Source organism: Schistocerca serialis, chromosome 1, assembly GCF_023864345.2.
Source record: "Schistocerca serialis cubense isolate TAMUIC-IGC-003099 chromosome 1, iqSchSeri2.2, whole genome shotgun sequence".
Lineage (NCBI taxonomy): Eukaryota > Metazoa > Arthropoda > Insecta > Orthoptera > Acrididae > Schistocerca > Schistocerca serialis.
The window spans coordinates 768,270,652-768,294,566 of record NC_064638.1 but is presented as its reverse complement, the minus strand read 5'-3'; the positions used below and the strand labels follow the sequence as shown (position 1 = coordinate 768,294,566).

Here is a 23,915-nt window from a genome sequence, read left to right as displayed (position 1 = left end):
CAAGGCTGATCTCTTGCAGGAATCTGAAATCACTTGTAAGACATTCATGGGTATGTGACACAGGGTTAGTAGTGGTAACAGGCTGGGAATTTAGGTCAGATGGGAAGTGTGCTTGGATGGCCAAGACAGTTAAGGCAATTGCTCGCTTTAAGCAGGAGATCCAGATTTGTATCCCGGTCCAGCTCAGAAGTTTTGCCTGTTACCATTGATTCATTTCAATGTCAAATGTGACTAACATCACAGAAAACCTTTGAGTAAGTATTTGTATGGCCACTGGATCACATAAGTTCTTTTGGGTATGTCCAAAACAACAGACACATGCACTGCAATATTCAAGAAATGGAAGGTGCTGTTGATGTGCAGCTTTCATAGAATGGATTGGTAGTTAAAAGGGCTCATTTTGTTAGCAAATAAACAGAATGTAATAATACTTAGAAAGTGTATTTTTTGTGCAAACATACACTTTTTTAAATGGAACAATGCCTGTTGACATTACCAAACTAAAAGTAGGGTAAATTAAAACGTCAGTGGTGTTTGTTGCAGGATTCTAATGTGAGTCATTTACGAGATATCATATTTTGAGAAGTTTCAGGACGACGCTTGCTTGTGCCATTCAGCCTGCATAGTTGCTGGGTACAGTGTTGTTATGTTTGCTTATAGTGTGCTTGTGTGTTCTGTGAATGCACTGTGACTTGCTAGTTAGTTAGTGTGTGACAGTCCAAGTAGTAGGTCATGAATGGATGATAGGATTTACCAGTACAGAAAATGCAGACTTGCACATGTTGTATGGAGAGTGTAGAAAGAATGCAGTTTGTTCTTGTATGATGCATGTGGCAAGATATCCCAATACATGTGCATCATCTCAGCAGTTACTTATCAACCTCTTCAACTAGTTATGTGAAAGTGGTAGTGTAACACCTAGACAATGTAACAAAAGGAAAAAAGTGTTGACAGAAGAGGAGGAATTAATGTTCTTGCTGCTATTGCAGTTGATCTGTGCGTTAGCCCCCGCACACTCGCATGACGAACTGGCATGAGTCAGGCAAGCGTCCTAAGCATTCCCCATCAACATAGGTTCCATCCCTGTTACATCTCTCTCCATCAAGTGCTGCATGGAAATGGTTGTGAAAATTGTGTTAACTTTTGTACATGGGCCTTAAGACAGGGTACTCCAGATGTATCATCTATCTTGTTTAGTGATGAAGCAACATTTACCAAACATGCCCAGGCAAACTACCAAAACATGCACTATTGATTTGTTGACAATACCCATTGGCTTTGTCAGATGCAATGCCAGCATCCGTGGACTGTAAACATGTGGTGTGGGATAGTGAACTATCAGCTCATAATCCCGTTATTCATGGATAGAACACTAAACATGCACAAGTATCACAGCCTCCTAACATATTGTCTTGCATAGGTGCTAGAAGACATTTCTCTGCAGACTAGGAGGAACATGTGGTACCAATTGATGGCTGTCCAGGCCATAGTGCACAAAGCACTTCAACATGTCTTCATGAATTGTTTGCAAATCATTGGATTGAACGCAGAGGCCTTGGGCAGCCTGTTCCCCAGATTTGATGCCTGTAGGCTTTTTTCTGTAGGGAAAGTGAAAGATGCTGTCTACAGAGACATACCAACTACACCCGATGGTATGCAACAACATATCATTGCAGCTTGCTTGGACATCCCCACTGAAATACTAGCACCTGTGCAGCAGTCATTCCATTCCATAGTGGAAGCATGTATTGCTGCTGCTGCTGGTCATTTTTGAACATAACCTGTGATGGTCAGTTGTCTCATTACTGGTCTTAATCTGCATAAATACTAGTACAATACAGGTATTGAACAAGTGTTGGAGTGGGAACTTTTCAAAATATGGTATCTTGTTAACGACTCACATTAGCATCCTGCAAAAAACACCACTTACATTCTAAATTAAGTGGCTTAACAATGTAGGAAAAACAGATTGCTACTTATTATAAGGAAGACTCATCAAGTTGGGGAAAGGCACAATTAAAAACACTTACATAAAGCTTTCAGCCATAGCCTTCATCAGTAAAAGAGAGACACACACCATTCACATACACAAGCAAGCACACCTCATTCACACACCATTGTGAAGGGCCTGTGTGAGTGGGAGGGAGGGGGGAGGAAAGGGCAGACGAGACGGGGGAGCAAGAAAGCAGAGGAGCAGGGAAGGGGAAAGATGGGTGTTTCTGTTGGCAAAGGGCGGCACACAAAGAGGGTGGGAGATGAGAATAGGGAGGAGGCGACAGGACCGAGGGAGTGGAAGCTGTTGGATGGAGGTTGTAGGGACAACAATACCGTAGATCGAGGCTGGAATAATTTCGGAAGCAGACATATTGTAAGATAACTCCAATCTGCACAGTTTTGGAAAGCTGTTGATAGATGGGAGGATCTAGATGGGTTAGGTATTGAAGCAGCCATTGCAGTCAAACATGTTACGTTCAGCTACATGTTGCACAACAGGGTGATCTACTTTGCTTGTGGCTGAAGTTTGATGGTGGCCATTCATCCTGGTCGACATGTGGTTGTTTAGTCACACCAATAAGTAAATCACTGAAGACTATGGACTCTTAATGGATATGATGGAATGCCTAGCAGAATATTAAAATACTGTGCTGCACATGTTAGCCCTGTATTTAGCCATATTTATAATTTTTCCTTTAGGAATGGTCAGTTTCCTTAACAATTAAAGTACTCAGTGGAAAAGCCGCTCTATAAAAATGGAGAAAGGGGTAACGTAGACAATTTTAGACCTATTTCTAGTCCATCAGTGTTTGCAAAAGTTATTGAAAAGGCTGTGTATGTAAGGATAATTGATAATTTTATATCACACGATTTGTTGTCAAATGTGCAGTTCGGCTTTAGAAGTCGTTTAACAATTGAAAATGTTATAGTCTCTTTTCTCTGTGAGGTACTGGATGGGTTAAACAAAAGGTTTCAAATGCTAGGCATATTTTTTTGATTTAACTAAGGCATTTGATTGCGTTGATCACAAAATATCACTCCGGAAGTTGGACCATTACGGAATACGGGGAGTAGCTCACAATTGGTTCACCTCTTACTTTAGCAACAGACAGCAAAAGGTCATTATTCACAATGTTGAGAATGGCTGTGATGTGGGGGTACAGTCAAGTGGGGGATGCCCCAGGGATCAGTGTTGGAGCCACTCCTGTTTCTTATTTATATAAATGATATGCCCTTTAGTATTACTGGTATCTCTAAAATATTTCTGGTTGCTGTCTGCACTAGCTTGGTAGTAAAGGATGTTGTGTGCAACACTGGCTCAGTTTCAAATAGTGCATTTCATGACATGAGTTCATAGGTTGTAGAAAATAAACTAAAACTAAATCACAGTAAGACTCAGTTTTTACAGTTTCTAACACACAATTCAACAAAATCCAACATTTTAATTTCTCAGAATGGACATATGATAAGTGAAACTAACAAATTTCTAGGTGTTCAGATAGTAAATTGTCGTGGTAAGCCCATGTTCAGGATCTTGTTCAAAGACTTAATGCTGCCATTTTCATTATTCGAACGGTATCTGAAGTAAGTGATTGTTCAACACAAAAATTAGTCTACTTTGTTTATTTTCACTCACTTATGTCGCATGGTACTACATTTTGTGGTAACTCTTCCCATTCTTTTAGGATATCTTTGGCTCAGAAACAGGAGGTTCGGGCCAATAAGTGGTATAAGTTCGCAAACCTCTTATCAAACTCTGTTCACTAGTCAGGACATTTTGAGATAGGTCTCTCAATATATATATTCCTTACTATCATTTCTTGTTAACAATATCAGCTTATTCCCAAGAATAAGCAGCTTTCACACAGTTAATACTGTGCAGAAATCAAACCTGCATTTGGATCGGACTTCCTTAACACTTGTGCAGAAAGGTGTGCAGCATACTGCTGCATCCATTTTCAATAAGCTACCACAAGAACTCAAAAATCTTAGTAGTAATCCACATGCTTTCAAATCAAAACTGAAGAGTTTCCTCATTGGTCACCCCTTCTATTCTGTCAAGGAGTTCCTTGAAAAATTAAGCTGATTCTTCTTGTATTGTGGATTGCTTTTACTTAAACTCATGGCTTGACTTCTTTTGGGTTCAAAAACATTTTATTTTTATTTGGTATTACTTTTACATTGTAATTTCATGTACTGACACGTTCCATGATGTTGTAGATTTGCTTCTCAAATTGGTCGTGCGGAACTTGATGTGTAAATAAATAAATAAACCAATACAAAAATCCTTGCAATGTTTGCAGTAGAGCTGGTATATGACGTGGCTACTTTCGCAGGTGGCCTGGCCTCTGATGGGGTAGGATAATCCTGTGACATGATTGGAATAGGAAGTACTGGGTGGGTAGATTGGGCTGGTCTTTCTAACATTTTTGATGACTAAGAGTGTGTGAAGTGTATGTGTAAACTCCCCACTTCTCTTACATGAGATAACTCACTTAGGAATGCACAGCCGATCTTCTTCTCTGGATAGCCGGCTTCTGGAATCTCTACAAACTTCTTCTCCGAAGAATGATGCTAGTCACAGGAACATTTAAGACTCTCTCTCTCTTTGTGAAATAATGAGGTACTCGAGGAATACTTTTCAGTAGCTATGGGTATATTTGAGCTTCATAAAGAACAAAATTCACACTTCACACATAAACATTAGACTTCTTATAAGTCAGTTGTATGGTCTCACATTAGAAACAAATTTGAGTACATTTAGCAATGAGTTGGCTTAACAACCATAACTCTATTACAAACAAATTGTAAAATACATCTTGCCTCCAGCAAGCCCAAGATAAGAGTTTATTCACAGTTCTGAGTCTCAATTGTTCTTTTGTCACTAACAATAGTCACAATTACAAACAGCACAGAATAATACAGGAGTTCCTTGGTTCTTCTGTGTACTTTTCACTGCGACTTCCATGGATCACCCGACAAGTACTTGTCGGTGCCGTTCAAATGCAGCGTTGACCTTTTGCTTGCAACTGATTTCACACCTGCATACACAGACACGTTATGTGGAGTAGATAGGGTTCCTTTCTTCCACTCACCTCTAAAATATCATGTGTTCGAGATGGTTGAAGGCCGAGTGGTTCTAGAATTCATGCGGAAATTCTCAAAACACTACATATCCCTCAACCCCCCTTAGATCAGACTTACGATATTTTATATATAATTGTTATGTACCTAACATCACTCACAAAAACATTTCATATCATAACAATATACTTTTCTCATACATGTTTCTCCATACATCTTTCACTTTAACACCAATCTTTTTTATCTCTAGAATTATCTTTAGCTGAGAGTTCCTATATTCTGTTCTTATTTCACCTTGACATCAAGACCCGAATTTTCTTTTATGTTTTTAGTCACCTTTTATAATATTTAAGAATTGAGAGGACTCTTTCCTTATTTCCAATCATAAACTGCAGGTGTTTATGACACTTAAGTAATCCATTTTCTATTTCTATCCTCTATACTACCTTTTCTTTAGTATGTACTAGCTTCATTATCTGTTGTAGTTTGGAGGAAGTCTGGGCAAAATGAAAGTGTTCCTTTTGACACTCATGAACTTCCATAAAACGTAATAATGCTCATTGTGCCTATAATTCAAACTTTCCAGAATAATCCCTACAAAATTTTGTGACTTTTGTCACGATATTGTTCCTTTCCCCTAGGATCGGTACCTATACTTTGCCAGTGGGTTGACGCTATGAGAGCACTTCCTCTTTCCATTTTTTGGTAGGTACACCCCTTTATAACACACTCCTATTTTTTCATGCCACAGGTCGGCCTATCTCCAAGTAGGTATGCCTGCCCCATATTCTTTGCCCCCCCCCCCCCCCCCCCCGCCCCTCCCCCCTTATCCTGTCTGAGTAGGCCCCATGGTTCATTACCCCAGTATACACTCCTATGTATACTGTAATTAAGTATTTTGTGGTAAAGTTACAAATCTACTCTACACTTGGCATATACTTCTTAATAAAACTTCGTGGCAGATTACAACTGTGTGACCGACCGAGACTCGAACTCGGGACCTTTGCCTTTCGCGGGCAGGTGCTCTACCAACTGAGCTACCAATGCACGACTCACGCCCGGTACTCACAGCTTTACTTCTGCCAGTATCTCGTCTCTTACCTTCCAAACTTTACAGAAGCTCTCCTGCGAACCTTGCAGAACTAGCACTCCTGAAAGAAAGGATATAGTGGAGACATGGCTTAGCCACAGCCTGGGGGATGTTTCCAGAATGAGATTTTCACTCTGCAGCGCAGTGTGCGCTGATATGAAACTTCCTGGCAGATTAAAACTGTGTGACCGACCGAGACTCGAACTCGGGACCTTTGCCTTTCGCGGGAAGGTGCTCTACCATCTGAGCTACCGATGCACGACTCACGCCCGGTACTCACAGCTTTACTTCTGCCAGTATCTCGTCTCCTACCTTCCAAACTTTACAGAAGCTCTCCTGCGAACCTTGCAGAACTAGCACTCCTGAAAGAAAGGATATAGCGGAGACATGGCTTAGCCACAGCCTGGGGGATGTTTCCAGAATGAGATTTTCACTCTGCAGTGGAGTGTGCGCTGATATGAAACTTCCTGGCAGATTAAAACTGTGTGACCGACCGAGGCTCGAACTCGGGACCTTTGCCTTTCGCGGGCAGGTGCTCTACCATCTGAGCTACTGATGCACGACTCACGCCCGGTACTCACAGCTTTACTTCTGCCAGTATCTCGTCTCCTACCTTCCAAACTTCGCAGGAGAGCTTCTGTAAAGTTTGGAAGGTAGGAGACGAGACACTGGCAGAAGTAAAGCTGTGAGTACCGGGCGTGAGTCGTGCATCGGTAGCTCAGATGGTAGAGCACCTGCCCGCGAAAGGCAAAGGTCCTGAGTTCGAGTCTCGGTCGGTCACACAGTTTTAATCTGCCAGGAAGTTTCATATCAGCGCACACTCAGCTGCAGAGTGAAAATCTCATTCTGGATACTTCTTAATACTTCATCTAATCCCTAGAGTCCTCCTCTACTTATCAACTTCTATACTTCCATTAGATACCATGTCTATATACACTATTCAGTAAATAATGTGCTTACTTAGGCTATTTGAGTCCCACTATCCTACAATTCATCACTTTATCGGAGTATTTATTATACAGACTTTTCTTAGATGACTACCGTGACCAGTTCGACTCTTGCGTGCATATTTCCCCCCCCCCCCCCCCCCCTCCCTCCCCACCCCCAAGCCTCCTTCTTATATATACTCAACGTAGAATCATCCTAGTTTTTAGATACTTATATATATATATCTGTGTTGTGAATGACACTTCACAATTTTTCAGAAACAACTTTTATTGAGGTAAGTTCACAAGGTCGATGACAACAACAAACGTAAAGGTAACAATAACATTCCCAGTAAAAGTCTCCTAATTGAGGCAAACAAAAATTCACTTCTAATTTTCCACAAAGGTATGTGGTAACACACACTCAGTATTAAAAGTCCAATTCAGATACGAAGACGTAATCTTCAGCGGTCAAAGTACATGAGGTCGGCATCTGGTGTGAACTGAACTATGGGGCTGGTTCTAGCTCCTAAATAGCTGTCTCCAGCCCATCAGGTTTTGGCATAGCGATACTCCCTGCAGGCCATGGCTCGATCTCCCCCTGCAGGAAGTAGTGCTGGGAATGTCTGTTTCCATTAATATATATACATATATATGATGATGTAGAACCGTCAGAGTTTTCATATATATATGTTTCCCTGTGTACATATATATTTTCCCACACAACACCTGGCAGTCTCACATCTCACATTGTGACAGGTTTCTAATCTGTAATATTAATGTTTGTGTTTAAATGTCTTCTTGTGCGTATGCGGATGGGTGTTCATGTAGTCTGATTCTCCAGCCTTCTTATCGAAAGATAAGATGTAGGTTATTAGAAACCACAGAAAGAAGGAAGGACTTCTGCAAAGAAGTATGTGAATACGGAAAGAGGGAAAAATAGATAGGTCCTCAAATGATAAGTAAGAACTGAAATAAATAGAAATGGCTGCTAAGATTGAAGAAGAGAAAGAAGATAGCCCCAAAGATAGGAAACCCTTCCCACCCCCCTTTCCCCAGGAACCCTACTTTGCAGGTACTTGAGTGAGATGCTAGAGGAGGTTTGGTGTTAAATATTGTCTCGTACAGAACGAACATTCCCACCTTGAGAGGACCCGAAGGAAATCTTAGCAACTGTATGGAAACAGCAAATGGTGAAGAATCAGGCACACTTGTTAGCGAGGGTTGTCTGTAAGGTGTGATGTGTGTTTTGTGTTAGCCATGGTTTATATGCTCTTGTAAACCTTGCTTTTATCTACAACACCCCCCCCCCCCCCCCCAACCCCCCTTTCAAACTTAATACAAACCTTCCCGTTTATATCACATCTCACAAAAGGTATAAAATATTCTATACAAAATAGAAAATCTATATACTATGGTATATTAGTTGTTCAAGTAGTCACACGATATTATATTTTCTACAAACATAAAATTCCATTCAGTTCACGTTATCTAAATATCACTTTTTACTTGTGGTTCTCTAGGATTGTTTTTTATTTGCCTGTCATATCCGGTTTTCTAAGATGTAAGATTATAGTATAGTTTAAGATTTTAAGAATATATGACAGAATAGTTTAAGATTTTAGGAATAGATGACAGAATAGTTTAAGATTTTAAAGGAATTAGGTGCAGGAAAACTGTTAGAAAAGAAACACCGAAAACAACTCGAGATCCGACAGTCGTCACTCCGCCCGTTAACTCAGAACGTTAACATTGCTGGGGGCTATATAACAGAATAGTTTGATAGGAATTTGGTGCAGCAAAACTATTATGGAAGAAGCACCAAAAACAACTCGGGATCTGACGGTCATCACTCCACCCGTTAACTCAGTATGTTAATGTCCCTGAGGCATATATGACTCCGCCCGGGGCCCATGGATCTGATATTAACTTTTCTTGTGCACTGGCAGACCAGTATTTCACTTTAAACTTTTTTTGAAAGTCTCCCCACTGCAAATCAGTCACTACTTGACTAGTTAACACAACATTATGAGAATGTATTCTATATTCTACTCTATCCTGGATAAGTTTGAATTCTTCCCACAAGTCATCTCCTTGCTGGTATCATTAAGTTTGGAAGAAGCAACAGTCGAAACATTTCTGGAGGTTACCCTCTCAATAACTTCTCGATCTATAATTTGTTCAAATGATTCCTCCAAACTACATAAATAATATAAAAGCTAGATATATTCTGTTTGAATTTTCATTCTACATTATCCACTCACATACTTACACCTGTAATTTGAGGTTGGATTATTGGCATTAACTATCTTGCTTTTCAACACTCTCTTTTAAAGTATGCAATCCCTGCTTTACAGCATCAAACTTAATGTTGCAAACATTTTCAAATGATCCTAACTTTTCATTGATTTCTGATTCTACAGTATTACATTTTTCCTCAATATCAAATTCTAACTTTTTTACTAAGTCTTGTAATTGATCATTCTTTTTCTGACTAAAGCCGGTGAACATTTGATTTACGTGAATGTCCAATGAATTGGTTCATTCTTTCTTTAAGTCTTATTTCAAATCCTCTACTTTACTATTCAAGGTGTCAAATTCAGTCTTTAATGCATCCATGCCTTCGCATAGAATGCCAATTCTTTGCTCTGTGAGTCGACTTTGGCATTTAACAATCCTAAAGGTTTAGTCTGAGGATTTAAACTAGAATTTACTAAGCTTAGTTCTTTGTTTAGAGTTGCATTTAGTTCCTTACTTAGAGCAGCATTTTGAGCATCTGAAGCTGTCCTCTGGTCATCTAATTGAGAGTTCATTGAGCCTAATTGTATACTCTGAGCTTTGATTAGATTTACTAACTCAGGTCAATCAGGCCCTTCTTTAGTAATTCTCATAGCCATGGCTAGTTCTGATGTCTGCTTGTGTCTGTGTATGTGCGGATGGATATGTGTGTGTGTGTGTGTGTGTGTGTGTGTGCGCGAGTGTATACCTGTCCTTTTTTCCCCCTAAGGTAAGTCTTTCCGCTCCCGGCATTGGAATGACTCCTTACCCTCTCCCTTAAAACCCACATCCTTTCGTCTTCCCTCTCCTTCCCTCTTTCCTGATGAAGCAACCGTTGATTGCGAAAGCTTGAATTTTGTGTGTATGTTTGTGTTTGTTTGTGTGTCTATCGACCTGCCAGCACTTTCGTTTGGCAAGTCACATCATCTTTGTTTTTAGATATATTTTTCCCACGTGGAATGTTTCCCTCTATTATATTCATACAATTAAATAATTTTATCAATAATTGATTGTTTTCGTTTTTAAGTAATTTATAGTTTTCAACAGTATTTCTGTGGAGAGGAATGTCCACAACAAAATAGTGACCACTCAGCATTGAACATTTCACCCTATTATAGTTATCTTACTCACAACATGACCTTACAGACCCATAATCGTACAACGTGTACATCTTTGCTTGTGCCATTTGCTGATAGGTGACAACAATGGTAAGTAGCAGTCAAAAGAAACAGATCACAGACATCAGGCAGTTAGCTTGGACCTTGGTCAATATAACCTCATTCAAACATTAGTCAATATGTGTCCGCATCATAAAGTTGTTCTTCATTGAATATGTCAGTTTACGAACCTAATTCTCGTTTGTCGTGTGAGGTGTTACTTTTTTGTTTCAGTATGAAGAAAGCAGCAGCTGAGGCTCATCAAATACTCTCAAGTATGTATGGTAAGGACCCTGTTAGTGGAAGAATGTGTCATGAGTGGTTTCAACATTTCAAGAACGGTGATTTTAACGTTGTAGACCGGCATAGTGGCAGAAGAGAGAATGTTTTTGAAGATGCAGAATTGGAGACATTGCTGAGTGAAGACTCACATCAAACTCAAGAAGAATTGGAACAATTATTAGGAGTGACACAGCAAGCCATTTCAAAATATCTCAAGACTATGGGCATGATTCAGAAAGAAGGAACTTAGGTCCCATATGAGCTGAAACCAAGAGATATTGTGTAGTTCAGGACTATCATATTTTTCAGCAGAGAATCGACTATAACATGAAATTCACTCCTTATTTGCAGTTATCAATTTTTTTTATTTTTTGCATTCATTTGATGGAGTTAATAACCTAAAGAAGCAGTTTTCCAATGCATAATGTTTTGCTTATTAGAATTATAGTTTTTTGTATATGTAATGAAGCTAAAGTAATTCAAAGTACGTGCAAATACATATTAACAGTTCTGTATTCCATATATTTTCAGTGGAAAAGATCAGTAAACATCCTCTACAAAACTGCAGTAATAAGTAAACCTTGTTGCAATATTTTTCTTCATCCCCCAGCCGCATATCATGTAGCGCTTACAACCATGAACATATAGTCAGTAAACATTATTCTATAGAATATTTTGAAAGGAAAATTTCTCTTGACTTATAATTTTATTTAAATGTAGTGTTCTTCAACTTTATTTTTATTTTTTCCAGGTTGAAAGAAGCAGTGGAAGCTGGTTTGAATGATGTCAGTTACCTTAACTCTGATATGTCTGGAATGGACATGAAAGGAGAACACCATACTCCAGGAAACATTCAAGGTGAATCCACATTGTATAAATCTTTATAAAATATGATCCTTACAGTGAAATTTGTGTAAACCAATACTGTCAACCCGTTTAGAGACCGCCACTTTTTTTCGTATTTTTTACGCTGCTCCAGAGACAGAGCAATCTCCATTTTCACTGAAAATAGTATCTCATAGCTCATTGCTAAGGGATTGTTTCATGTTATTTTATTTTTTATTAATGTCCACAGTCACTGAGGAAGACACATTTAAGTGTCGGTCAACTCAAACCCAGCACTCGGTGCTATGTCAACCACCATATTAAAAGTACACACAAGTGAACATTTTAACACATTCTGGTTGATATCATCCTCCCTATTGGATTATTTTGTTATTTATTTGCATTTACTTAATTTTTTAAAAGGAATTTTAGGATCCATATATGAGGACTTTAATATATTTTGTTAATCATGTACTTATACATGTTCATGCTCATGCATCAGACTTAAAATTATGTCAACCTATACACAACAGTAGCAAAGTTATTAATGAACAAAGTAATAAAATAGCCTTGAAAAATATAGTAAATGTATTTTACATCTCTGTGGCCCTGAGCACTATGGGACTTAACTTCTGAGGTCATCAGTCCCCTAGAACTTAGAACTACTTAAACCTAACTAACCTAAGGACATCACACAGATTCATGCCCGAGGCAGGATTTGAACCTGTGACCATAGTGGTCGTGCGGTTCCGAACTGTAGCACCTAGGACCACTCAGCCACTTTGGCCAGCTTACATCTCTGTCACTTCCGAATTAATATCATAGCCCTGGAAATTTACAGCACATTTTAAAACTCCCCTTTCGTTCATAGAAACAGGAACACTTAGTTTTCTTTATATTTTTTTCAGATTCTGTAAGACTCAGATCTTGTGACTCAGGATATCTGAACTGGAATCTGCCAGAGTTTCAAACAAACATCAAGTCCTTCTCCAGTGAACAGTTCCTCAATTCAACCAAAATAAAACTTAATGGTTTTTGCTTTTTAGCTGGAAACTTCACTAAAAGCCGATTCCCTGGTTTAGGATCATAAAAATTGTCACCATTATTATCTTACTCTTCACCTTATTCATCTGATGAACCTTTAATGGAATACTGCCCATCTTCATCACAATCAATGAAATCCTTGGACACTGACTGTTTGCTTTCCATGTTAGTTTTCATGACTTCTCTTTCCTTTTATTTCTCAGTTTACATGGGATGAAACATTTATTCATTTGACTGAGATGTTCCACCATCAGTATTGGCACTGGCAAAACTTTTTCCTGGCTCAGTTTCTTTTTCTGGTACCTGGTTATGTTTCGTATCTCATGTCCTGGAGCACTTTCATGACTACTTCTCCCACCAGTGCCAGTGTGGGCTGAAATTCTGGAGATTCTGCCATACAACATTGTGATGACAATATCGTATTAAGGATTTTTTGTGGATTGAATAGAGAAATGCCACAGGTCCAGAATCCATGGTTTAAGTTGGCAGCTGCAATAGGATTAGTGGTCTCCATCAACTCACTAAGAAGAGTAGGAAAGTGCTCTTTGGAATTGAAGTCAGTCTTCTGTCTGCTTCCTGGTGCCATTTTGTCAATACTGATAGCCATGCCATTGTAAGCTTGTGAAATGCCATGTCTAGAGGTTGTAGCAAGTGTGTGGCATTCATAGGGAGACAGATGAATTTAATTATGTGCTCCTTACACATTTTGAGCACACTTAATGAAAAATGGGAAGGCACACTGTCACACAGCACTAGTTTCACACCTTCTTTTTTCCTCTCCAAAGGTATTACAATAGTCTGTAGCCAATCTTTGAATATGGCTTCATCAAACCATCCGGACTTTGACCTGTTATATCTAGTTCCTGCAGGTGCTCCTTGTGTCCAAGTATGCCACATATGTTTACATTTATAAACATCACATGCAGGCAGGAGTTCACCATTGGCTGTACCAACAAATATTCTGGTTACTGATTTAGAAGAGTTCATTATATTCCCCAGAGACCTGGTTCCTCATTTGTAAATTCAGACTTTTCCATCATCTAGATTGGATTCATTGTACTGTAGGATCTTAGAATTGCTGATGCCCTCTAGACTCTTTTGAAGGTTTGCGAAGTAGTTCTTAACCATGTCAATATCAACCTGAAACATGGATAATAAAATAATAATAATTTTGAACAAAGAAAATAAAAATTCATTCATGAACCAGGAAACAACATAAAATCAATTATGTCACTGTGTAAAACTAAGGTACATTTACTCTCCTGGTAGTGATGTTTCATGAAGTTTTCGTTGCCAGCATGACATTTTAATGAATGAAACTGTCCACCCACTCTTCTCCAGGCAAATTGTTCTCAAACACTTTTGCATTTCATCAGCTTTTGTCAAGATAGTGTTTTACTGAAAACCAAATGTCAAATTTCAGAAATGAAAATATGTGCTCTAAGACAACCATTGGGTGTTCTGCAATGATGTTCTTCCTCTACATTTAATGCAGTTTCTGTTCGTGTTCATTATGTGATCACACAAGGTAATTCGTGCCATTTCATCTTTGTTTGCAGCATTTCTAATTGATAATGCATTTGACTTCATAACTTCAACTGCTTTTCAAAATGTGGATGTTTGGAAGACATGTTTGTCATGTACCACATTTCAGAGAAGACTGACAACAAAAGTATAGAATTTGCAGCAAGACAACAAAGGTTTTTGTGGCAGGATGAAATCTTGCCATAATCAGTCAGCTTTTTTGCTTTGTCAGATGCCTGGGTGAATCTGTCCTGGGATACTAATTCAGTTTGTGACAAGTCTCAGCAAAATGGAAAAAAAAATATTATTGTTGTTTTGCTAAGTTGATAAATCATGATTATATAAATACAATTATTCTGTACTTCAGCACAGCTTAAGAAGGCTAAATTGACAAAAGTTAGACACGGAACTTTTTTTTACTATCCATCCCATTGGTAACAATGGCTTAAAAACATCAAGGACACACTGTATGTTCCACGCCAATTTGTGAGATCAAAGGAGAGATCTTATCAGTCAGCTAGAAGCCAGGAGTAGCTAACTAATACACAAATTTAGAAAGGGTACACACTGGTTGAATATACACTCCTGGAAATTGAAATAAGAACACCGTGAATTCATTGTCCCAGGAAGGGGAAACTTTATTGACACATTCCTGGGGTCAGATACATCACATGATCACACTGACAGAACCACAGGCACATAGACACAGGCAACAGAGCATGCACAATGTCGGCACTAGTACAGTGTATATCCACCTTTCGCAGCAATGCAGGCTGCTATTCTCCCATGGAGACGATCGTAGAGATGCTGGATGTAGTCCTGTGGAACGGCTTGCCATGCCATTTCCACCTGGCGCCTCAGTTGGACCAGCGTTCGTGCTGGACGTGCAGACCGCGTGAGACGACGCTTCATCCAGTCCCAAACATGCTCAATGGGGGACAGATCCGGAAATCTTGCTGGCCGGGGTAGTTGACTTACACCTTCTAGAGCACGTTGGTTGGCACGGGATACATGCGGACGTGCATTGTCCTGTTGGAACAGCAAGTTCCCTTGCCGGTCTAGGAATGGTAGAACGATGGGTTCAATGACGGTTTGGATGTACCGTGCACTATTCAGTGTCCCCTCGATGATCACCAGTGGTGTACGGCCAGTGTAGGAGATCGCTCCCCACACCATGATGCCGGGTGTTGGCCCTGTGTGCCTCGGTCGTATGCAGTCCTGATTGTGGCGCTCACCTGCACGGCGCCAAACACGCATACGACCATCATTGGCACCAAGGAAGAAGCGACTCTCATCGCTGAAGACGACACGTCTCCATTCGTCCCTCCATTCACGCCTGTCGCGACACCACTGGAGGCGGGCTGCACGATGTTGGGGCGTGAGTGGAAGACGGCCTAACGGTGTGCGGGACCGTAGCCCAGCTTCATGGACACGGTTGCGAATGGTCCTTGCCGATACCCCAGGAGCAACAGTGTCCCTAATTTGCTGGGAAGTGGCGGTGCGGTCCCCTACGGCACTGCGTAGGATCCTACGGTCTTGGCGTGCATCCGTGCGTCGCTGCGGTCCGGTCCCAGGTCGACGGGCACGTGCACCTTCCGACGACCACTGGCGACAACATCGATGTACTGTGGAGACCTCACGCCCCACGTGTTGAGCAATTCGGCGGTACATCCACCCGGCCTCCCGCATGCCCACTATACGCCCTCGCTCAAAGTCCGTCAACTGCACATACGGTTCACGTCCACGCTGTCGCGGCATGCTACCAGTGTTAAAGACTGCGATGGAGCTCCGTATGCCACGGCAAACTGGCTGACACTGACGGCGGCGGTGCACAAATGCTGCGCAGCTAGCGCCATTCGACGGCCAACACCACGGTTCCTGGTGTGTCCGCTGTGCCGTGCGTGTGATCATTGCTTGTACAGCCCTCTCGCAGTGTCCGGAGCAAGTATGGTGGGTCTGACACACAGGTGTCAATGTGTTCTTTTTTCCATTTCCAGGAGTGTAGATTCCCCAGGTCAGTTCTAGATATTTCTATGGTACTCTGAAATGCAGATTACAAATAAATAAACATTAAGCAATACGTTACAACGTAATGAAAAAGATAGTCGCTACTCATGGTATAGCGGAAATGCTGAGTCACAGAAAGGCACAACAAAAGACTGGTAGAAAGTTAGCTTTTAGCCAACAAGGCCTTTGTCAAAAGAAGACAATGTACAGACACTTACACACTCTCACACAGACTCAGCTGGCTCCAGCTGCCAGAGACTGTGGTTATGTGTGTGTGAGTTGCATTTGCGTGAGTGTATGCGTGTATGTATGTTGTCTACTTTTGACAAAGGCCGTGTTGGCCAAAAGCTAACTTTCTGACAGTCTTTTTGTTGTGCCTTTCTGTGACTCAGCATCTCTGCTATATTGTGAGCAGTAATTATCCTTTTCAATATATTGCTACATCCAATTCTGGATTTTCCAGTGTTTTAAGGGATATTTTATGAGTAATTGGCAACACTGATGCAACATGTCCATCGACTTTTACCAGTGCTCACAGTTTAGATGTCTCTGTGAACAAATTTTCATACATATTGTTTGATAGGAGTGTGATTTGCATATTTTGTTGAACTGAAACAAAAATCTGGTGTAATAAAAATAAAAGAAACTGATTTTTTCACTCCGCTAACATGATTTGTATCAGTGTTTGGAGTTGTCTTCCAAGGCAGAATGCTCAGTGTAAGTTATCTGCCTTCTTCTGTGGAAAAATACATAACTTGCTTAACATTAGACTTCATGAATGATTCATGGGCTTTCTTCTTAGACATTCCTCCACTTTATTTGATTTGCTCAATCAGAGATTTTCCAGATACATTTTCCTCTTCCTCCACATACACACTGTACATGCTTTTCTCTGAACTGTGTATATGGAAATTATCATTACAATAGAGCCTTTGATCTCTAAATCTTCGTTAAGTCCCATAGTGCTCAGAGCCATTTGAACCTCTAAATCTTCTTGGCCTCATCAACCTATGCTGTGCCTGACACCCGTCTACACACCTGGACCATGCTCCACTTCACTTCTTGCACAATCATGCTCCTCTCTGTAGTCTCACACTTCAAACTCACATATGCCACATTCCCATCTTCTGAAGTTTCTGCCCCTCCCATCATTCCATTAACTCCCATTCCCTCCAACTTTCCGCCCTTCTCCTTGCCTCCTTTCTTTCATCACCTACACCACCCAATACAACCATCACCCCAGTTGAGCTACATGTCTGTGTAATATAGTCATCGGGGACAATGTGGCCATGCAGGTGTGTGTGTATGTGTATTCTGTAGTTATCTGGAGAAAGACTTCATCTAAAAGCTTAGCAACTGTTCCAGAATTGTTACCATGCATATCAGTCAGTCAAGCCATCAGTTATACAATGAGTTGTCAACTGTTGCTATGTTTATTTTGCTGATCTGTCTCTTTACAAATTTAATTTAGAAATGAAATGAAATGAATTTCTTTTGGAAGTGACAGTTATTGCTCTCATCAGTGGAATTATAACTTTGCCGTCCCTGTTTGTATACTCCATCATGGGATTTGTTGTTGACAATATAGACTCATTCAGAAGAAACTGCAACATTCGATCAGTGAACAGCGGACAGAAAAACGGTTTGTACTGACATAACACTTTGCTAAGATATGAATTCTTCAGCAGGTTTCATTGTCAATAGGCTTCCAGCAAAACTGAAAAAATTGAGTGATAAATCCCAAGTCTTCAAATCAAAGTTGAAAGGCTTCCTAGTGGCACATGCCTTCTATTCTGTACTGGAGTTCTTTGCAGAAGCTGAGAACTTTTCACTGTAATGTATAATTTATTCATATACTTTGTGAATACTTTTTACTGTGTTTTATTCATTCTTTAGTTCCTTTTGTTTATAATAGTTTTAATCAGCATTCTGTAAAGTATGTAATGCCTCAACCCATGACATAAAAAAATTGTCACATAATGCCACAAAGTGCCTGCAGAATTTTGCAGAACAGTAGGAAGTGTTCCTTATTTAATATTGTTGTGTTCTGCCAAACATCATGGAAAATTCGGTGAGTAAATAAATAAATAAACATTGAAAACTATGCCTGTTACCAAGTGCCTAAACAGTGGCTGTGAAAACAGTCATTGTATGATCACTTTTGCTGTATTCAACATTCTTCTTAAGTGTGAGAGATTGTCTTATATGCTTGTCATTCACATTATAATAATTACACTGAAATAAGAAATTTTAGATTCAAAATGTAAGCATGCAACACACATTTTGTGAATTAGGTGTGATTTCAGTATAATGACTTTTCTTTTCAACCTAAAGAGATGGTCGGTTTGCAAAAATTTGAGAGGACGACGGTTCAATCCCGCGTCCAGCCATCCTGATTTAGGTTTTCCGTTATTTCCCTAAATCACTCCAGGCAAATCCGATGAGACCGATGACCTCGCTGTTTGGTCTCTTCCCCCAAACCAACCAACCAACCAACAGGTTTGCAAAATGCTGTACCCACAGTCAACTATATCATGTTCAAAATTTTGTCCTGTCATTTCTTATTAAGATTATGTATGTATTCCTTCCATAAACAATATGAAAGCTGGATTTCCCCTCCAACCTAAAATCAATTCCATCTCCCATATTGCAAAAATTAAGCGGATTGTGGACAATGCGACATGTACTTCAAGCTACACAGCAATCTGTTCTGAGGAAAAAATATATAGAGAGTCACTGTGAACCTTACACTTAGCCTTGTTGGACATGTATAAATTGTTGCAGGGGTAATCGTAGAATGGAGTATTCAAACTTCTGGATACTTTGAGACAATCAACAGTTCCCACACAGAAACAAAAGTTACATGTAATACCATGTACATTTGAAACATACAGCACTGTTCCTGTCATGTGATATCAAGAGACCTTTCTTCAATATATTATTTTAGCGATTATGGTCTTTGGTTAATGGAAAGTTTAGTCCTTGTAGTTAGGTGTTTATCTCACTTTGTAGCTAACATATATTTGATAATTCTCTATTCTTTCCTTTTCCTCTTATAATATTGTGGCCTCCCATGACTCGAAGATTTTCATTGTTTTTCAGACATCATATTACTTCCTCGTCTCACAGATGCTGTCTGTTTCATTGTTGGTTTGTGTCTTAGTCATAATATTAAACTATACAATGATGAATGATTTTTTTCTTTGAATTCTTGGAAGAATGTATCTGTCATTGCATATATTGTTGTACCTATTTCCATATTCACATTGAGGCTAATACACTTTACACAATCAGCTGAAGCTTCTTTGTCCTTTCATTATAGCTGCTTCCCTGGAAATAAAAAAGTGTGTCACATGACAACTGACTCTGTAGAATGGTTGTTCAGATCTTCTAGCTCAGGCTGCACTTTATAAATCTAGTTGCTGATTAACACAAACCTTTGTAATGTGACTATTGCTTCTATCGTTTAGTATTATCTATCATAGTATTTCTGCTCCACTTTTGACTTTTCTGCCAGAAGTCTTCAGTTACCAAAACATAAGATATTTGTTGAATAAATTAATAGTTTCTGGAAATAATGCTGGGTCATTATATTATTATCGAATACATTACATTCAGTTAACTCCATAAAAGATAAATACATGCAGTTTTCATAACTGTTGTTGCTGAGCTGCAAATGTTAAATACAAATGAATGTTGTTATGATAGGATAGAATGTACAATTATGTGGTAGTTATTAAATTCTTTGTCCTTTCATTATAGCTGCTTCTCTGGAAATAAAAAAGTGTGTCACATGACAACTGACTCTGTAGAAAAGGTTGTTCAGATCTTCTAGCTCAGGCTGCACTTTATAAATCTGGTTTCTGATTAACACAAACCTTTGTAATGTGACTATTGCTTCTATTTGGTATTATCTATCATAGTATTGCTGCTCCGCTTTTGTCTTTTTGCAGTTGTTTTGTTCCAGTACCATGTCATTGTATTATTCTTGGTTTCAGGACAAAAAATCATGGAAAAGGAAGAAATTACAAAAGGAAATATTCGTTTTTATACTTACCAGTCATACATTTCTGCAGCAGGAGGCTATTTCATTGCACTCATAGTTTCATTATGTTTTTTATTAAATGTGGGCAGCACAGCATTTAGCACATGGTGGCTTGCTTTGTGGATCAAGGAAGGAAGTGGGGTAAGTTATATTTTATTTAGATATTGTGAAAAGTACTGTAAATATTGAAGGAAAATTTCATGACTTTCTTTCCATTCTTGCCGTGGCACTTTTTCCCCCTTTCTTGAATCAACATATCCAGCTGTCTACACTTTTTTTCAGCTCTCTTCTTGATTTCTAAAGGAAATAACTTCTGAATACTACCTACCTTTTCATTTGGTGTATTGGCCTCTAATTATTGAAAATTTTGGTATCTGCAACTACCTCATGAGTGTTAATTTTAAGTCACCTGCACCCACCCCACCCCCCTCTTTCCTGTACCACCCTCCATATGTATCTCTCTCTATTTATTTATTTCTCTTGCAATGTAGTTTTTGTAAACTACATAATTGCACTTGACACTATAAACATTTATTTGTATTATTTGCTTTGATTTGATCATCATTTGAGCCTTATATCCATGACATTTACCTAATAATTTAAAATTCCTGTACATCAGTGCGTGACATTGGTGGGTCTTTATTTATGACAGACAATGGTAATGCCCTAGTCCACTGGGACAACAAAGAGCCATTCATTATTATTTAATGATGTCCACAAAGTTTCATTCAATATTATTAGCTTCTGAATGCAGTTCTTCAGAATTTCTTGAACTGGTTGCAGCCTCTTAGTGTCATACCTCTCATGGTCATATGTGAACAAAAGTATAAGTACTTGCTTGCATATTGTAAGGCTCTTATATACTGTTTTACATTGTAACTGCTCACTACTTATCCTTACATACTGCTGTTCAATAGGCTTGGCTACCATAAACTTGGTCATTGCATGCTGAAACATAAGGATGTACTTATTTCCTTGGTTTGTGTGCTTTAATGGAAGCACTACATCAGCATCACACATTTTGAAAACGTGTTCATGCGTCTTTATCATCTCTAAAATATATTCTTCTATATCCTTCTTCATATCATTTAATGCTCAGTACTTTTTTTATTCACTGATAGATTCTTTCTATGCCATGTTGTCCTCCAGTGGGAGATACGTGAAACTGTTTTAATTTTGCAGCTTTTTCATGTTGATTTATTTCTTCTACCATGCTCACTTAAGATGTCTCACATTCCCAGATATACTCTTCTATATCTGTGACACAGCTTTCACAATTTTTAATATAATCTATTACTGTTTTCAGTTCAGCTGTCTCATTTTTCTGTGTCCTCGGTGATCCCGCCTGTCGCCTGCTTGCTTGTGTCAACAGCCCTGCTGCCTGTGCCTGCCTGTAAGTCCCTGACCCATGCTACAGCTTTCTCTTCTGCCTTGTCCAGACCTAGGCTACTGTTGCCTTCTGGTCATGCACCAACCACCCTGACCTTCCTTACTCACAGATGTGCATCAGCGAATTCATTTTGTTTGCCATTTTTGAACATCATCTGATGGTCTTATTCCTGCAACTTTGACATAAACTTCATCAATCAGGATGACACCTACCCAAATTGGTCAATACATATCAGTAACTTCCTGTCAAATATGTGCAGTCTTAAGTAATATACTGCCCAAAAGATGGTTAACATCTCCCTCCCAGTCATACTGTACCCTCTTTCTGCCTTATTCAGCATCCTCAAGGCATGTGGGAAAGATAATTTGCTTCTAGTTTTTCCCTGACTCAAAACTGCTCTTATATTTGTCTCACTAGTATCTGTGTTGGTTATAAAGCCCTTGTCAAGGTCCAGATACTGCAACATTAGTGAGCTGATCAGCTCCTGTTCCTGATACTGAAAATCGTTTTCCAGCTTGAATCCCAGGTGGAAGATATTTCCTTTTTTAATAACTCATGTAGCTAACTAAGTTGTTTATAAAATGCCTGTGTATCCCACAAGTCATAGATATCCCCTTAGTTGCTTTGTTGTTTTAGGCTGTGAATACTCCATTGTCACTTTGACTTTCTGTGGGTCTGGCGCCAAGCCCTCAGGTGATAAAATATGGGCAACTAGTATACTTGTTGTTGCAAAATTTTGCACTTGTCCACCTTTAACTTTAAATTGTGGAGTCTAAGTCTTTCAAATATTTCTGTCAGCTAAACATTGTGTTTCTATAAGGAGCAGCCAAATATCATCACATTATCCAAATAAACGAACAATTTGTCACCTTGTAAGCCTGTCAGAAGAGAATTCATCAACTTCTGAAATGTACTTAGTGTTGTTTGAAGATACATGCACATTCATTTGTACTCTGAATGTCTGTACACCATATTGAAAACCACTTTTTCTTGGTTCGTTCTATATAATATGACCTAATAAAAACCATTCACTAAATCTAGGATCAAGAAGTATTTTGGCTTTCCTAGACCATCAGGAATTTTTTCTATCCTTGGTAATGAATTTAGGGAGATTTCATCAGTCCCCCATAGTCCACAACTATTCACCACTTTTGCTTCCTACTTGCAAGCGTTTTCTTTGGAATCATAATTAACAGAAAATTCCAATCACTTTTGCTTGGTACTGTGATGTCATCCTCTGAAACCTTTCCAGTTTCTTGCTGGAGCATCTCTTTTTGTGCTTACAGTATTCTGCATTGTTGCATAAGTATCACCCTGCCTTCTGCCTCTGTTAAGTTTAATTTCATGCACTATATAATCTGTATAAGATAATTTGTCTCTTGGTAAATTAAAAACATTGCTTTACATGCTATGTAGCTCAAATTGCTGCCTTCTCTGTGGTGTGCAAATGACTCACTCGGATATTCTCTTTTAGTATACTTACTCTCGTTTTCAACTGTGGCTTGTTTCTATTCACAGAATTCATGCTGAATGATTACCACAACAATGCCTTCTCTGGGACTGCTTCTGGTTCCAACAGTGGGCTTTCTACTGACACACTCTAATCTGTAGTGTTTAGCACACTTGTTAGCCATTCTCCTAATTCTACTATTGCTAATTCTTCAGAAGAAACAGGCCCTTGGTGATCCCCTGTTTCAGAATGATAGCCTCTTTGACTCTGTTCACCTCTATTTGTATTCAGTACACCCATTCCTTTCAGGGTTCTATTGTTAGTCTTGTTCAACTTTGCTTTACCCCTTTTGGTTCCCTCCAGTAATACCTGTTGCATGTCTCTGTCGTGTTTCAACCATTTGCTTTGTGTCCCTATTTGCTCTCGCTTTTATACATGTTTCTCGACTTGCACTTAAGCCTTTGTTGAAAGATCTATACTGTGTCGAGCTTACTCTGTTACTCAGTCTTTGTTTCTCTATGTGAATTTTGCTCGGCATCTGAGCTTTTCTGAAATTGCCTTTTCTTTCCGGTACCTGCACAACTGCAGTAGCAAGTGTACAGAGCTCAATTTTCACCTGCCTGGATTTCAGTCCATCCCCTGTGGATCGACAAGCTTCTGGTGATGTCATTGATTATGCTTCCATTTTTCTTGAAGAAGTCTCGGCTCACCACCATGTGAAATGAAAGATCCACATCTTCCCTAATTACATGGAAGCAGTGTGTCACTTTCATGCCAATTCTTGTCCATAATTTGAGTGTTACAGTTCCCTTTATCCTT

The 23,915-nt window shown here is 39.3% G+C and overlaps 1 protein-coding gene across 7 annotated transcripts in view; it reads left to right on the top strand.

Moving 5' to 3' along the window:
• LOC126482575 (ATP-binding cassette sub-family C member 5-like) overlaps positions 1 to 23,915 on the top strand; it is a 512,906-nt gene that overhangs the window by 343,527 nt on the left and 145,464 nt on the right. For all 7 annotated transcript variants that reach the window (XM_050106550.1, XM_050106549.1, XM_050106547.1 and 4 more), the window contains 2 exons: positions 11,563 to 11,669; positions 20,210 to 20,397. In XM_050106550.1, the coding sequence (XP_049962507.1) occupies positions 11,563 to 11,669; positions 20,210 to 20,397 (295 nt within the window). The remainder of the gene's footprint in view (positions 1 to 11,562; positions 11,670 to 20,209; positions 20,398 to 23,915) is intronic.